The sequence below is a fragment of the Passer domesticus genome, chromosome 1 (genome assembly GCF_036417665.1).
Source record: "Passer domesticus isolate bPasDom1 chromosome 1, bPasDom1.hap1, whole genome shotgun sequence".
NCBI classification, from domain to species: Eukaryota; Metazoa; Chordata; class Aves; order Passeriformes; family Passeridae; genus Passer; species Passer domesticus.
In genome coordinates, this window is record NC_087474.1 from 19881678 (window position 1) to 19899590 (window position 17913).

Consider the following 17913-nt stretch of genomic DNA (forward strand, 5'->3'; position numbering starts at 1 on the left):
TTGTGGGAATGAGAGGTTATAAAAAGGTCTGCTTTGCAAAAGACTTGCTCAGTATCTTGGAGCATCCAAGCCTTTTCAAAACAAGAGGAAATCTTGGCATATATTAAATTTTTTAAGGGAAAAAAAAAAGGAAAAAACCAAACAAAACCCTTGTGACCTGTATTATTCCTGTTAGGTGAAGTGAATACTGATGTCATATTCTTTTTTTTCCTTTTACTTACAGCATGAACAGGTTAAACACCTTGCCAAGGGGATTTGGCTCACTACCAGCACTAGAAGTTCTTGACTTGACTTACAACAACTTAAATGAAAATTCCCTACCAGGAAACTTCTTCTATCTGAGTAAGAAACTTTTCTAAAACCTCTACAAATCTTCAGGATATGGTGCTTTGCTCTTTGCAGTTGAAATTTATGTGATGCAGACCAAAATACAAATACAGATTATTTTCCCAATATTTATGTTTTTCTTTTAATATATCTTGAATATTTCTGCATAGCATGGCAATATTTATCACTGATATACTGTCATCTGACACCTTTGGACACGAGCAGACTTGCTTAGTAATGGTATATTAGTTTTCTTCTGAGTAATGCTTCCTTGGGTCCCATACTCAGTTAAAACATCATGGAGGGTTGCAAGCCTCAGGAAAAAGTAAACCATTTTGCAACACAGCTGTTGTTTGTTGAGTCTGAAAACAAATGTATTCTTGATGGTTCATTACTAAAATAGTTTTAACAGCATGTAGGTGTTGAGGTGTCCAGTACATTAAAACATACGCTAAGGTTACAAAGCTTGGCAGAGGAATAGTAGAGCTAAGCTGACCTTTGCATATGTTAAAAATATATACCCAGAGGGTTGACAGAAAGGTATTGTAATGCATATGTGCAAAAGGGCTGCATTATGGTTGCCTAAGCAACTTGAATTCTGGCACTTTCTGGATGTCAGTGATTCTGCTTTTCTGTGTACTATGCTGAAGTGGCTTCAGGATCAGTGCATTCAGCATCAAAGTGACAGGCGAGGGGAGAGGAGGAGTGCTGCTCTCTGAGGGGTGTTGTGATTGTAACCTGGCACAGGGAAATCTTTAAGTCAGCATTATTAAAAATGGTCACATTTAGTGAAATGAGAAGAGGAGGAGTGAACTACGTAAGACAAATGGGATCTCCTCTGGTGAGGAGAGGTTTTGCTGATCTGACCACCTTCTCTCCTGCTGCACCTGACATTTCTTTGTGAGTCTCCATTTTAATTCCTTTTTCAACTGTCATGTATACTTATTCAGTAATAGCAAGCTGCATAGTTGTGCTGGGTCATGTTTTTTTTATTAATTTCATTGAGACTTGGCATGGAAATTACAAATTATACCATTGGAGTCTTCTCTATTCCATTTCAGATCTCTTTTCCAATGTGATTTCTATAGAGCTTAACATAGTTTTATATTTGTTGAAAAAACTCAGAAATTTTTTAATGTCTGTTTCGGATGCAAATTGATGTAATAAATAAGAATCAGGGGTAATAAAGAGTAATGACTGCATTCTCATATCTGAGCATTCTGCCAGAATCTGCCAGAGTCTACTGTTGCAGAAATTGTTAATTGTGCTAGTCCTTTTGAATATAGATGTTTTCCTGAACTCACCAACAATATAATAAGCCAGTAAATCTAAGTTTGACCTGCTTGTTATTATTGTGAGCCCTGGGTATGTCAAAGGCTTTTCACCAAGTCAGGGTTATTAATCAAACCTGACTCCTTTTTATCGATTAGACCTCAAATGGTTGGGTTATATGCCACCCTGTTTATATATTGCTATTTAATTTGCAGCCACCCTTCGTGCACTCTATCTAAGTGACAACGATTTTGAAATGCTGCCGCCAGATATTGGGAAGCTCACAAAGTTGCAGATAGTAAGTAATTTATCTAAATTCTTGGAAAATCAATTCACTTTTGCAACACTTGTAGGAATGGAATCCAGTCAATTTGAGGAGTAGTAGGGTAGGTTTGCAGGAATAGACCACTAGACCTGGAACTGTTTCTTGTTTACCAGAAGACACTTGTAAATAAATTGGAAGAATTGAGCATTCAGGGGAAGGTTAGGGGCAGAGGGAGTAGAGCTCTGTTTTGGGCTGCCTTATGGTAACTGAAAATCATTCTGACTGAATTTATATTTGCTCTTAGCTGAGTCTTAGAGACAATGACCTGGTATCACTGCCTAAAGAAATTGGTGAGCTCACCCAGCTAAAGGAACTGCATATCCAGGGAAACCGTCTTACTGTGCTGCCCCCAGAACTGGGTAAGATTATGGATGATCATTTATTTATTTGACTAATAATGATAATGATGAACTGTATTTCCTCTGAAATGATTATGCTTAAGTCATCGTATATGCTAATACTTACTTTCCCCTGAGAAAAACTCACACTCCTCCACTGCACTCCTGGATATGCAGGAGGAGCCAGAAGATGACATATGTTTTGTTTTATTATGTTACTGCATGTTGCATTTTTCTTGAGTGTTAGTACACCTGATCATCAATTTGTATATAGCACCTTACTTTATATAATGTATCATAAATACTGGGTCAGCAAACCCATTCTTATCTTTCACTGGGTTTTGATAACACTATTTAGATTAGTCAAAATTATATTAAACAAAAATGACAATAGCATAAGTCGCTTCTTAGTGACTGTGCCTATACAAAGTGGAAGTTTGATCAACTAGAGTGAAATATAGCTAAATGGGAGGATTTTTTTGTTTTTCAATTTGATAGCTTTTCTTAGGGAGCTGACAGCTCTTTTACTTAAAGCAGTTGGAGCTGGTTGATGTAATTTGACTTCGTGATACTGTACATTTGAATACAGTTATAGGTGGCTTCTTTCAGTCTCTGAAGTAGGAGGAGTTCTTTGAAACTTAAGTATTGATTTTGCTGAATTTGCATTGCAGTACTCCATTTTATATGAAGGGCATGGTTGCTGCTTGCCCCAAGCCAGAAATTGGTTTCTAATCTCAAAATTCTAAAAAATATTTTCATTTGGAATAATATAGTTGTGTCAATTACCTGTTTTTGAAAGCTTTTGGGGAAGCTTCTTTGTATCTATTGGTACCTTCCACCTAATACTTCCCAAAACTCAGAAGGATAGGGACAGAAATAAGCATGATAAAGTAAAATTACTTGTTTTCATAAGAACTTGCTTTGACCCATTGACCCTTTAATGTATTTATTGTGACAGTATCAATGAATGCTTTTTGTTTTATAGAACAATGTGCTTTGCTTTTGTGAATTGGAGAAGGTATTTGTTTGACTCTTATTTGTTTGCCCAGTATGGGGGTTTTTGACTTTTTCCCATATCACTAGTGGATGAAGTTGCTCTTTTTTCCTTCAATTTCGGATGTTTATGTCTTGACACAGGTATTCTTTCCTTAGGTTTTCATCAAAGTTGTGTTTATTTATCAATCCTTGCAACAGCAACATTTCAGAAGCATGTGGTGTCTGTAAATGTACTTTTCTGTAGCTTCCTAAATTATAGCTTTTGGGGTTTTTTCAGAATGTGGAAGATGAATAGAGCACCGAGTCTAACCACCTTCTTTGGCTAATTAAATATTCTAAGCATGCTGCTGCCTTACAAGCATAGCAACAAATCCCCATTAAATGGGTTTACTATCAAAATCCATCCTAAATGGAAATGTTTGAAATAAAATTCTCAATATTTATTTTGTATTAAACTGCAAAATTCAGGATGGCTAAGGGAAATTTTTTCTTCTAAGCATTTCTTTGCGTTTTCGACCAATATCAGTCTGGTAAAAAAAGGACTTGTAATTTTGCCCCAGTTGATAAAGGTGAGGTTCGCTGACAGAGTTAAGTCCTTGTTACCTCTGTTCTTTGTTACTCAAAAGGTATTTTGTAAATTGTACTCTTCTTTTCACGTGTTAATTGATCAGTGTTTCATTTTGCAGTCTTACTCAAGATCCTCATTTGTGATCGGTTGCCATCATTTCTGTTGTGATCTATGCCATGGATAATGCTAGAATCATCTCAAATTTTTAAAATAGATTATGGCCTGTATTTCCAGAGAACATTACACTGAAGTCTACATTAGTAATTAGTGCTACTTGCAGGCATGTTTACTGTGGAAAACAATGTTCTGCTTGTTTATTAAACATTTTGGCACATGTGTAGGGATTGGAACACCAGACTAGGGTTTGGAAGACTTTTTTGAGGTCAGGGAATAGGCTATAGGCAAGAGTGAATCTCTGCAGTCCTGGTTTTCCTTCTGTAAACAGGGCAGTTGAGAGAAGCACCCTTTGGAGACAATTTTAAAGTCTGACAGTGAAAGGTGGCATGAGAGGGTTACAACCTACTGCATGGACTGCTAATGCCATAGTCACCATCTGAGGGAGAATGAACTTTGTCTGCTGTCCGAGTTCTCCCTCCTAAATTTTTAAAATTGAATTATAATGTACTCAGAACTATCCAAATACTTCTTGGTGTGCGTTTTGGATAAATAGCTTTTCGGTGAGCTGGTCCTATTTGCATTAATTGGAGCTGCTCCTGTTCCATTCAAAGTAAACAATCTTTTCTCTCTCATTATCACTTTCATAATTAAAGGTGCTGAAGGCTTTTGACTGGCTTAGTTCAGGCTCTGGTGGACAGCAGTGAGTCATTGGATGTTCATTTACCATGGAGAAGGCACAATTGAGTGATGAGAAGGATCTATGTGTTACATTAAACTGTTTCTTAAAGGTAATGTAAATAAATGCAGAAGGAGGAATGAGGAATAGGGTATGAAAAAGGCCAGAGACAGGCCTTGGGGTCACAGCTTTGGAGTGAACATACCAATAAATAACCTCCTACAGTCAGCCTGTAATGTCACCTGATGTGATTGAGGTGGCACCAGTACAGGGCTGGGGGAGATGGCTATTATCCTCTGTTGTGTTTAGCAGAGAATTCCTACTGCTAATTTAAGAAAAATATTCTTGCCCAGGATGAAATTAAAGGACTGAAAGACTGCATTGGTCCCTGGGTGAGGTGCTTTTCTGTAAATACAGTACATGTGAGTGATGAACACAGGAAATGGCCAGGAATAGGTGGGTGGAATTTGCAGCTTGTTTTTATCATTTGTCTCTCAAAACTCCATTCATGAGAAATGGTGGTGGGCAGTCATATATAAACTTTAAAGAGGCGCTGGCATTTTTTTCCCCAGCATTTAAAAGGTTATGTGCTGCATTGCGAGACAAATAAATCATGATTCACTGCAACAACAGAGTTGCAGTCAGTTATATAAATTGCCAAGGAGGCACTAAATCTGTCGCTTTGTGTGTTCTGACCATTGAACAATAAGAACGGTTTGAAAAGAAAGTAAACTAGAGACAAAATAAATAAAATGGTAGGTGCAATTAGTCACATCAGTAATGGTGCATTAAGTTCATTATTTGTTCATCTGGGTGGACCCATATGTGCCAAATAAAAGATTTACTCAGGAGAATCAGGAGTGTAAGAGTAGTACATGGTGCAGGGTACTCACCAAGATGTAGCTAAATAACCACCCAGAGAATGTAACTAGCTCATCTGTGTGTTTGCATTTCTGATGTGAAAACGAATGGTATGATTTTTAAACCCCAGATTCTGTTGTTGCCTGGGTGCACTACCTTGCTGCTAACACATGCATGCACACACGTGTTTTAGTCATGGTTATGCATGTGGAAGAACAGTGATTTCTAAGAATACGTTCCCAATTACCATGCTCTTTTTGCAAAATTGAATTTGACATCAACGGCTCATAAGTTGCTGTTCAATACTGTTCTAGTTTATCAAGTGATTTCCTGAGGTGAAGAGAGGCACTATCAAAATTATAACGTTAGTCCATAGTGGAAAAGTAGAAAATTCAAGCCAAGTAGTCATGTTCCTTTTTAAGAAGCATGCAACATTTTGTAAATTTAATTTGTGTATCAGAATAACCAAGTAATTCTTTAATAAATTTTTGGTTTTGAACAGCTAAATTATCATTTGTGGATAAAGGATTTGCTTTAAATACAAAGTTCAAGGAACTGTGCTAAAAAGCATCAATATTTCCATCACAGGAAGACCTTTTAAAATTTAGGCTTTTGAAATTACTCTAGAATTTGTGAATTCATATTATATTACGCAAAGTAGTACCTGCAGTTGTTTGTTCAAGTAAATATTAATCGAAATAGCCATTTACTTAGGTAATTATAACAGGCATGTGCAAACATAAGAATCACTTACTTTACAAAAGATATTTCTTTTCCAAATGTTGGAAACTTTCCACTAGTTGACGTAAATGCCAAACTTTTTTTATTTTAGTATAAGCTGTCACTGCACCCTGCTTGTGTCACACTTGCAATACAGGTCATTTATTGGTGCTTGTTGGAAGCCTGAACAGCAGGGCTCTTTGGACAACCCTTCTGAACACTGGAACAACTAATTGATACCTTACAATTTCAAAAAAATACATGTTTCTAATTTTGAAACTAAGGTAAAGGTGGATAAACACAATGACTTGTTTTCTGGGACTTCTGATGTAGCAGTTATCAGTCAAGAAACAATAAAAAACATGTAAGTAACAAGATAGGTTATGGAGAGATTATTTATATAGAAAAGCTTCTTTGAAAATCTGCATATTCTAATTATGTTTCTCGTTTAAGGTTTAAGTCAAAGAAAAAAGAAAAAAAAAAAGTCAAAAACCACTAGACCCTACACCCCACCACTTGTTATGTAGTTAGAAACCAGGCTGAATGCAAAGTATTTGATGGACACTGCTGTAATTCTTGCCAAACTTTATAAGACTCAGATTTGATCTTACATTAGTTTTTAAAATATGTAAGTTCTACAGTCACTTCTCAGATGACTGCAGTGTGTGTGAGGGTTCTCCTCATGTTGGCTGTATTCTGATTATAAGTACCATCAAGATAATAATGATGTTTCTGTCAGCAGATACTTCGTCTGTTGTGTCAGAGCTGTAGTAGGTAAGAGTCCTGTAATTAGAGCCAATCTGAGCAAAGGTTACATTTGTCCTTATATTTGGTTCATTTTATGTGTTTCATAGTACTTGAAGGTGGTTTCGCTCTTCTGAGTACTTGGCAACCTGTGTTTGAATGGAAGCTTCAAAGGTGGAAATGCAGGGCAAAAGCAATACAGTGAGTCTTTTTTTGAAGTAATTTTTTTAAATTAACTAGATTTTGGTCTGATAGGGACCCTTCAAAGAGAGAATGCTCTGTTGAATTCCCGTGTAATTGAGAATCTCAGGGGAGTTTCTGATGCTGGAAAAAATGTGCAATATATTTCAAAATAAATTGGGATGCTGATCCTCTAAGCCTGTAATACTTCCTGTGCCATTAAAATGTCTTTGATGTTAAACGACTTTGACATCACGTTAATTTCCTTTGTTCCCAAAGCCATCTGCTGTGTAGTGTGTTTCTTGGGTTTCTTCACTGGGAACACTTAGTGGTGACTGTTGGTCTGCCCCTTGGGATCCCAGTCAGCACTGGACATTTGTTACACAGAGCAGTGAAGGAAATGGTATTTCCAGCCCAACATGTCACCTTCCAAAGAATGAAATCAGTGAAACTTCACAGTACTTGTAGGTCTTCTAGTAAATGGTCTTGCTCTTACCTGAGGAATGTGGGAGAAATTAATTTAATCAAGATGTAAGTAATAAATAAATAATTTTAGAATGTGTCTTTAAAAATACATTTTGAAAGTACATTTTGAATTCATTTCTTGGATTTTTGTTGAAGTGCTTGTCCTGCCTTTCCTCTTGGCTACCAAGACAATGGCACCAGCTGGGCTGGTTGCCCTGGTACCTGAGAGCTGTGTGTGGAGTTCAGCTCTTGAAACAGCCTGATTTGTCATGTGGCAGTGCAAGCCATTAGCAGAGTGTTGTTAGGTGAGGAGTACCTTGCGTGCTGCATTGAATAAGTTCCTGTTTTATGACTTTCATATGTGGATGTTATTATTATTTACTCTTTCTACTACTTCTCCTGTAAGGTCTGGTTTGTTGTGTATTGTAATGGTAGAAGTTTCCAGGCTCTCTTTGTTCCCCGGGAGTTAACCTGAATATGGAAATGTGAGTTTGCCCAGCCAGGTTAGGGCTGTAATCTGTCTGTATTTAATACCTGAAGTGTGGGTTAAGGTGGTAGTTCAGCATTTCATCACTCCTCTTCTCTTTCCCAGGCTTCGTCTTCAGTCCTGACACATTCTGAAGTGTCAGACTTTCCATTACGCTTTGGTATAAAGATTCTGGCTATCCTTTGCTTTTATGCTGGAATTTTGTATAAACATCTCAGGACTACTTTCACTTTGTTTTAAACTCTATTCTATGAAACATGCTGGAGGGTAAAATTCTCTTCCCATACAATTGTAATAGCTGTAGCTGAGGCAATACCAGTTTGCTCTGTAACACTTCACATTTACATCAAGGGTAAAGAATACAAGATTTAGTTGGTCTGCTTTTACTTGATTTATTTCAGCTATGTTCCTCTTACTAAGAGTTGAAGCAAATGGAGTAGCTACTGTGGGATCACAGTATGATCAGACTACTTAACCTATGAAAGTGAAGAGTGAGAGAACACTTGGCTGCTGATCCTCACTCACTCCATGGGAAGAAAAGAAAAGCAGAGGTGGTCTTTCTCCCTTGTAGATGGGCAGAGGCAGCAGCAGTGTTTTAGAAATAAGTCAGCTTAGTTCAGCTTGGAAGAATGTATTTTGACAGTGATGAACCATTAGAACAAGACCCAACTGGCAGAATCTCCATCTCCTTATGTTGTTCAGACCAGATGTTTTTCTTTTTGAAATGTATTTGTAAGCTCTTCAGTTATTGAACTAACACAGATTTACTGTTGCGCATATTCAGGTCAATGCTGAAGTTGGGGTCTCATCTCTGAACTCATTGTTGTAAATCATCATGTACATCTAAGAAGTTGTAAGAATAACATGTGATGTTGCAAAACCTGTTTTCACTCCCTGAAAGTAATTGTAAAACTGAGGATGGATTTTGGCCTCAGTGTTTGACTTTCAGATTGCTCCCTCAGCCTTCTCTTACCCTGGGACTCCTTATCTAACACTCACAGGGGAGATTGCAGGCATTCCCATCTGTGTGGGTAGGAGAGGAGCCAGGGGAAGAGTGCTTCTGTGTGATGGATGCTCTGGGGTATCTTGTTTATTTGCATGTACTGAATCTGATTTCATGTTATGTGAGACTTGAACCTTTTCCCATGTTATGTAGAACTACCACAAATGCTATTTCAGGGTTCTCTGAAGTGTTGGTGACTTGAATTGCTCCTGTTAGACCTTCTTCAGTGTAAGGGTGTAGGGGTGAGAGGGCAGAAGTGTTGCTGGGAATCTTTTGGAGGCATTTCAGTCTAGTTTTAGATTTACTAAACTTAGTTGTTCTCTCTTAGTGCATAGGAGCTCATCAGTAAGCAAATTAGTATTTTTGACATATGCTGTGGAGATGTAGATTTCTTTATCATTCTGAATATTGCTGTGAATATTTCTGCCAGTTCCAAAGAGATTGAGTCACAAAGCAAGAAGACTTTGCTCTTTGTTGTCTTACTGCTCCTTTATAAACACTGTTTAAATCTACTGTCTTCTGTTACTAATCCTTCAAAATGCTATGTTTTCAAAGCAGAAATGATCTTACCTGTTTATAGGAATGGCATGATTTACTGATGCACAGCCTTACATGTGCTTAAGATTGGGGTAAAATCATTGTCTTTTGATAATACTTTGTGGCATAGAAATAAGTATATATTTTTGCTTTTTTTACATAGCTATTGAAACATCATTCACAATTAATTGCTTTGGTATCCTTTTCATGACATAATAGTCATTATATTTCTTCTAAACCCACACTTTAAACAATCTCTCTCTCTCTCTATTGAGACAAAGCAAATGCCACAAAAGTAATAAAAATTATAAGCCCTGTAGTGTAAAGCAAATTTAAAACAAGCCAGGACAGACATATTTTTACGTACAACCTAAGTTTAAATTTAGTGCAGTGGATTGATCCCTTACTTAGCATTTAATAAAACAGGATTCAAAGGTATTTATATCTAAATAAATTACTAAAACTAATTTTGTTCTTCCTGTTATATGTACGACAGAGAGTAAGACCTTTGTGTTGTAAAGGGAAAGAACGTTTGAATTGCAGTCTTAAGAGGAATTGCTAAAAGGGATGTGTTACAGCTTGAGGACTCTCCTTGAGGTCAGTGAAGAAGAGTCTAGGCTGGGAGGGGAGTCAGAGTATCAACAGGGCACAGATATGAAACTCAACAGTATACAAGCTAAAAATTACATCCATTGATTTTAATGAAGCTCCAGTGGGGATGAATTTAAACCATTACAAAGAAGCGTTGATCTGGCATTTTACAGCTAGGATCATGTTTCTTGTGCTGAATGCCAATGTTCAGTTCTCAAATGTCAGAGTTGTTTAATTACTTAATTTCACCTTTTAATTTTTGGTAGTATTCAAAGTGTTGCCAGGGGGCATTGAAGTGAAAAGGACAAGCCAGGTGTGTGTTCATTCTGTTTCCTTTTGTATGTATTGAAGTAATGCCTATCTACACTAGTCTGTATTTCCAATATACATCCATTGGGTAAATATTACACACTTTATATATCATACGTCACAAGAGGATGAGGGGCTTGTAGCTGTGTATGTAAGGGATGCTTGCAGGCTAGGTCTAATGGACAGAAGTAGCCTAGGAGGTCTGAAGGCACCCTTGGCCGAAGTGCTGGTTGGTATTATTATTGGCTCTGCCATTCTCTGCAAACACCACTGTGGGAGGCAACATATGATTTTCTATTCTAAGCTCTTTTCTGACCATTGGAGGCATTTGAGTAAAACATTAATGTTCTCACAAACCACTTTTTATTTCAACAGAACTGCTGGAAAATAAGAAACATTAATGATAATGTTTTAGCTCAAGTGCAGGATAGATCCCTTGAGATAGGAAAGTGTAGGTGCCTTCTAATCCTTTAAATATCTCTCAGGATGAGGTGTGCCCACTGTCATGTGAGGTGGCCCTTCTGCCCACCCATGGCTGCAGATACTCTGAGTTTAGGAAGTCATAAATGGTGTTTTTTTGTTAATGGATCACCTAAGTTAGAACACATTAAAATTAGAAATATGCACACTTTGGTTTTGCACTTGAATTTTCGAGAGTTTTGGTGTAGATCTATTTACTGTAGCTCCCAGGTGGCAGCTAACAAGAGATTTGGGCAGTAGACAGTTTTTAGGTCTGCATAGCTGAGTAGTTGGGCATTAGGAGCAATTTGGTTTTGAGGTGGGGTAAACAAAGAAGTTAAATCACAAGGATCCAATCAAACTTAAGGGTTCAAGACCATCTTTAGATACAATGAGTGCCAAGAACAGGCGTTTCTAAGATGACACAGATGGCTCCTCTTAGAAGGCTTTCGGTCATTCTGTGCAGGTTGTCCACAGCAGTCAGCTGTTAGATCTCTGCTCTTCCCTTTTCCAGATTCTATTCTCTTTTCAGTGTCCACTTACTGGTAGCAGCAGTGTCCACTTTGCAGTCTTCCTACATGGAAATATGTGTTTACTCAAGACAGAGTAAAAAAAGTACCCATTGGACTTAGAAGGTTCTTTAAACATATTAAACCTGGGTTCTGGGATGTATAGTTTTGATGATTTATTAGAATAATTTTAGAAGCACTCAGAAATAATTTGAATAACATTTCTGTGCCCTAGGAAAGGGACTGTGCTGAGTAGCCTTGAAGGTGGCCTGTTCCTCCTTGCTTCCCAGAGGCATATGACTGTGTTGCCTTTTGGTGGAGCTGATCTCTTTCAGTATGACAAAATAGCAAGAATTTTAAGTCCATAATGAAGAAATGCAATTTTAGTGAAACAATTATGCCAAATTACAGAAATGGTAAATATTTTTTAATAGGTAGATGTGCACGTAGAACAAAACAGCAATGACCAATGCAGTCTCCTATCCTAATATATTTTATGATTGAATCTTCAGTGCTGGAGTGTTACTAGAGGTAATTCTGTATTTTGCTTACTAAAAGTATCTGAGGGATTTGATGTGATCTCTGTAGCAGAAGAGTATATAAATTTCCAAAAGCCCTGGGGACCGTGTTCTGCTGATGCTGCTGCTAGACAATATGCATGAAGGTGCATCTGCCGTGGCTTTTTCCCTGGCTCTAGTGCTGCAGGGGTGGAATAACTGCATTTTCTAACATGGTGCTGCCATAAAAAAATCACCTGGGCAAGGAGGCTTTGGGGTTGGGGGTTAGAACATGAGTGAGGTATCCAGTTGCTGGGCACTCCTGTGGGGAGCCTGGTGCCAGAGCCAATGCTTCAGGCAATTGTGATCATCTCTTCCACACTGCTGGATTTGTCTTCTGCACTGCAGCAGAAGGGTCCATGCAGTGCTTCTGTGTGTTTGGCTGCCACAGCCCATACTATTCCTCAGATGTTACTGAGACTTTGGCCTTGTGCTTGGGACGCTAGGCTGTCCTGCAGCCACAGCAGAATTAGGTATGTAGGCCCATGATTGATGGATTTTTTAGCTGTAAGCACAGAAAGGACACCAGCATATGGTCCCAAGCACTGTATGGTGATGCAGGAGAGACACATTTCCCTTCTGTCTCATTTTTAATTATATGGCTTCTTTGTTCTCAAATGGCTTGCCTTGTATCAGGAGGGTTAGACTCCATTTCTTACTTAGTTCTGATGAGGTGAGGCACTCTCCCTGTAATTTACCCTGATTATTTTTCTGCCTATTTTCTGTCCTTCATTTACAGATGGAAATTTTGGTATCCAACGGCAAGGTTTTTAAAACCCTGGTTGCCCTGTCCTTCCTGTCTTCTGTAGGGCAGCCCTCCTTCACTCACCTGCAGAGAATCTGGTGCTTGCTATGAGGACAGACAAATTGTTCCTTTTCTCACTACCACACTTGATTAAATTCTTCACTTAAAATCCCTAGGCTCTCACTCCAGCTCTAGGTGGCTGGTGGGATGGGCTGCCAGGCCAGCTGCTGCTGGCAAGGCTCCCAGAAGGACGTCCTGGTCAGGGAGGGGTGGATTTTGGTGTGGATGCTGAATTTTTGTGTGCCCCAGTTTCCTCTGTAATTAGATTAATTAGGGCTTCTGCTTCCCTCTGAAGGTGAAAAGAAATATTTGTACCTGCCTCCAGTGTGTTTTAGGAAAAAAGAGAAGACAGAGGAAAATAAAGCTATTACATTGGCATGGGGCCTACAGGTTATTCTGCTTGAGCAGTCTTGGGTTTGCTACAAGATTCCTTTGGCTCTAGTAGAGTAGTAATTATTACAATTAATTACATTTAAGTGGGCCATGTGGAACTTGAAATGGAAGTGAGCATGCTGTAGAGTAGGATGGAAACATGCAGCAGCCTTCCCTGGATGGTAAATTTCTGACACAGCTTGGGACAAGGATTCAGCTGAGACCCCAAATATTGAGATTTTGGGCACATATGACTTATTCCTATAAGCAGCATTGAACTTGACCTGTGATGGGGCCAATCTTGCCTCCCCAAATTTAACTGGGTTTTTTTTAGTATACACAGATTGATCATTTCACCTTGATGCCCCACCTACAGAGCGCTTGCAGTGTTGGTAGTTTTGGAGAGCAGCTTATAGGATTTTTTGCAGGTAATAAAAGGGGAAATCCAATTTGCAATTGCAAAGCAAGCCCCTGAGTGATACATAATGTTCCCAGCAGCCCTGGTCGTAGGGTTAAGGCTAATTGCCGCTCCGGCCGGCTTCCCCAGCAGCCTCTGCCTGAGATCTGGATGGGGAAAGCGCCAGCCCACGCCTTCAGCCAGCACAGATTTAGACACACTGCTTTCTAGCTTATTAGGTCCTCTTTGTCACAGTACTTAATCCTTTTTCCTGATCCTTGTTAGAACAGGGCTGCCGAGTCCCCTAATAAAGCAGACGAGGCGCACTGAAGCGTGCGGCGGGCGGCTGCCGCCTGACTGACGGCTGTGGGGGATGCTCAGCCCAGCCTGCCACAGACAGCTGGCAGATGAGCTTGTTAAGGTAACGGTGACTCCTGACTCCGTGATAGGCTGGTGTGAGATGCTTGGCATCTTTTCACACCGTATAATGGCCTGTCTTTAATTGTGTTAACCCCTTTTACAGAGAGGAATACGCCAAGGATTAGCTGTCGTGCAGAATGTGTAGCCAAAGTGAGCAGTGAGCACAGTGCTTGAAGCAGCTCCCCTTGCCTGCACTTGCACAGCCTCTTTCATTTTGGAAAGTTGTGGTGTCAGGTTGGTTCAGATTTCACCAACAGCTTGGCTCGGTCAGTCTTCAAAGCCCTGTAAATATTTTTTTGTTTGTTTCCCATAGTTAAAGATTATTTTATCATATTGTGATTTAGTTATTGTTGATTTATGGGGGAGTGGTAGGTCTGTCTTAGTTATAAAATTCACCAAAAAAAATTTGAAAATATGCCACAGATTTCTTAATTTAAAGAACACAAGAAAATATTTCAATGGCTAGGCTACCCCGGAATCCAGCCCTTTGTATCCACAGTCGTGAGGAGTTTCAGTGGAGCACATGCTGCTTTTAGACTCAGGTGGTAAACTTTTACAAAATGACCAAAAAAGCCCCAAACAAGCGCATGATAGATCTCTTACATCTTCTGTCAAGAATCGGTAAAGCTGCCATGTTGTGTGTCTGCTGTTGTGTGTGCCACTGTAACCACAGATCATAGTGGGATCTTGGTACAGACAACATGCTGGGCACTGGGAATGCAAAAAGCCCCTGGAGCAGGGGTTGAGGAATGCTTTGCAATGCCAGGCTTCAGTACAGCAGACTTCTACCAGGGAATCATTCTTGTTTTATTCCTGCAGATCATAGTGGAGATAGTGAACAAATGCGTTATCAAGTCATACTTAAAACTAATTTAATAAATAAGTGGGCAGAGTTCAACCCTGCTTTGCAGTGTGTAGCAGCACTGAAACAAATAGAGTGGAACTGCACCCATCATGGTGGCAACTACTGTGTCCTTCTATTTCACTTTGCTGAGACTGAAATATTTGCTGTTATTATAGTTGCACTCTCTGAAACGAATAAAAAGTTTTTACATTCACAGCAAGGTATTTCTTTCAAATTTTTCATGTTTCAAATATTTTTCATCTGGTGTTTTGTTTAATCTCTTCCAGGTAATTTGGATTTGACTGGTCAAAAACAAGTCTTCAAAGCAGAGAACAATCCCTGGGTTACCCCTATTGCTGATCAGTTCCAGCTGGGAGTATCTCATGTTTTTGAATACATTCGTTCAGAAACATATAAATAGTAAGTATTACATTATATATTGTGGCTGTGTTATTTGTTTATTTCCCAGTAGTGTATTGGGCAAAGTGTTACCAGCTACACACATCTTTCATAATACATGCAGTAACTTGGTATTGAGGACAAATATGCAAGCCTGTACATTTATATTAAGGAATTTTGCCAAGAAGAAGGTAACTGTATTGTAGACAAGTTAGGAAAGCACAAAGACTGTTTGATACTGTCCTGCATTTTTTTGTGTATTTCTAAGAGCTGTTATATAACATGAGAGATGTAAAAGAACAAGTGTTAGAAGCCTTTTGAGAAGTACTAATTTGAAATAGATATTTGTTAATGCTTTTGGATGCAGGTTGTTATGTTTTGAGAGATATTCAGACTTTGAACACAGTTTGCTCTGGACTAATTTGTGAAAGTCTACAATTCTAGTAATTCAAGTAGAAGTACTAGTGTTTTTTTGAACAGTGTAAATGTGTGTGCTGGGCTTCTTCATTCTAATGCAAGATTCCATGTACAAATGCTGACCATTAGTTTAGGAAAGAATGTCTTTAATCGTTCACTAAATTGTAATATTTGTTTTAAGTAAACATCTCCATGTTATTCTTTAGATGGGAAATTATTTTTCAGTGACTAACAGCAATCTTGATGCCGTCTCCCTAGGAGCAGTGGGTAGTACAGCCTGGATAGGAAAGTTAGTTTTTGCATTTTGCTTTTATTTGAAAACTGTATTTTAATAATTCAGAAGCATTTCTGACAATCTTTTATATGGTTGCTGTCTGAACAAAATTACCAGAGAAGGGTATTCACAAGTGGCAGTTGTGGGATTCCAATTAAGTAACCGAGATGCAAATTTCTGCATGTAACTAAATGACCCAACAATGCCTTTTGTAGGCTATTGCTCTTCATTTACAGAATTTTAAATGAAAAGAATCACAGATGGAAGAGTGGTTGCAAGAATTGCGTGTCTCAGAAGGATGCTGATATTTATGCTGTGATTCGTGTTCTCAAGACAGATTTATTCATAGATCTAAGTAGGCTGCAACACCCTTTTTGCAGTAGTACTCTGTACTACAGACATGGTGTAGGGAAGTAGCTGCCTGTCTCCTTGGACCATCCCTCCCCACTGTTCCTTGTGTTACCTGCATCTCAGCTTCTTGATAATGCTTGGTAATTTTGTTTTGTATTATCAATTTGACATTTCTCTTTGCTGAGCAGTGTAGATTAGGGACCCTCATGCACTTCTCTCAGGGACCACTCTGGGCATCATGAAGACAGTAAAATTTTAAGGACTCAGTGCAGTTTTGAGAATTTGACTCACAATCAATTTCTAGGGAGGGGGGTGGGGGGAGAAGCTGTTATTATGTATCTATAATTTAAAAAAAAAAAGGTGTAACTCTGGTTATATTAAACTGCTCTGGCAACTTTCCTGGTGTAATCAAAATTGACAAGAAGATTCTGTATTTCATCAGTTTCCTCAGCTGTTGTTCTTTGTTCTAAGTTAGCCATATTGGGTTTGTTGTCTTACTCTGTGCTAGGTGTGGCAGTGTCTTTATTGGCTAATGGGCCCATTTTGATTTTGTTCTCAGTAAATAATTGAAACCTGTATAAGTAACAGTGTAAGCAGAATCAGGCTCTGGTCATTCACAGGGAGAAAAATCAAAATCAAATAATCTTTCTGTGGCTCATTCATGATTTCTACTTTGATCTTAGAAATGTGTTTCATTAATGTGCCATAATTTTCAAAGTTTAGTAATGGAAACCAAATGCATGGAGATAATTAGGTGTCAATTTTAGATTTTCAGCATATGACCATTTTATATTTAAATCATAAATAAAAAGTATCAGTATGATTTCTTAGAAAACCAGTAGTAACTTTTTTTGAGTCTTGATTTTCCTTGTTTGCCCTGCTAAAAAGAGAGTTCATGGATTTTCCTACTGAATAAAGACTGTCCTTTTTATTTCCAGTTTCCTCTAAATATGTGATTGAGAATTACTGGGATGCCATGTCCTAAAGACATTCCTCTCTTTTCATTTGGTCTTAGGAGTTAAAACTCAAAAGCAGTGGCATGGTGTAGGTGACAGGTCTAGGAGCATTGTTGTGCACAAAAGCAGATAAGCTGTACACTCAGAAGAAGTTAAACTGTTTTCCGTGGTAGAATTTTGATCTTTCCCTACTAATGACTATACAGCTTCTTCAGCTGCCTTTTTCTTTCAGAGCCTTTGAACAGGTAGTGTGTCTTTTTCCTATTAAGCAAAACACAAGGTTGATATGTGGACTTAGTATTTTTCCCTGTGGGTATCTAAATAAGGAAAGTCAAGTTCTTGAGTTTTCATGTACTTTATTGCTCATTCTGTCAAAATGAAAAAAAATCTTCCAATATTTGCTAGATCGAGACAGATAAACTTTTACTGTGAGTCAAAGCAGTAGGCTTTTCATTAAATGAATGGTTGGAAAGGTTGCTGCTTAGCTAACCTCACTTGCAACACTCAGAAGACAGAGCATAGACCAGCAGCTGACCATCAGACCAATAAATCTGCTTTCAGGTACTGGAAGAGGTAGCCTCTCATAAACCAGAACTGTACATCTGTGTGGCAGATGAATTTTGAACTCCAGAGACAG

The 17913-nt window shown here is 38.5% G+C and overlaps 1 protein-coding gene across 1 annotated transcript in view; it reads left to right on the forward strand.

The window, feature by feature from the left end:
• Nucleotides 1–17913, forward strand: part of RSU1 (Ras suppressor protein 1) — a 102614-nt gene that overhangs the window by 25061 nt on the left and 59640 nt on the right. Inside the window, exons 5-8 of the mRNA XM_064408834.1 lie at nucleotides 224–342; nucleotides 1815–1897; nucleotides 2169–2283; nucleotides 15167–15299. Of these exons, the coding sequence (XP_064264904.1) occupies nucleotides 224–342; nucleotides 1815–1897; nucleotides 2169–2283; nucleotides 15167–15299 (450 nt within the window). The remainder of the gene's footprint in view (nucleotides 1–223; nucleotides 343–1814; nucleotides 1898–2168; nucleotides 2284–15166; nucleotides 15300–17913) is intronic.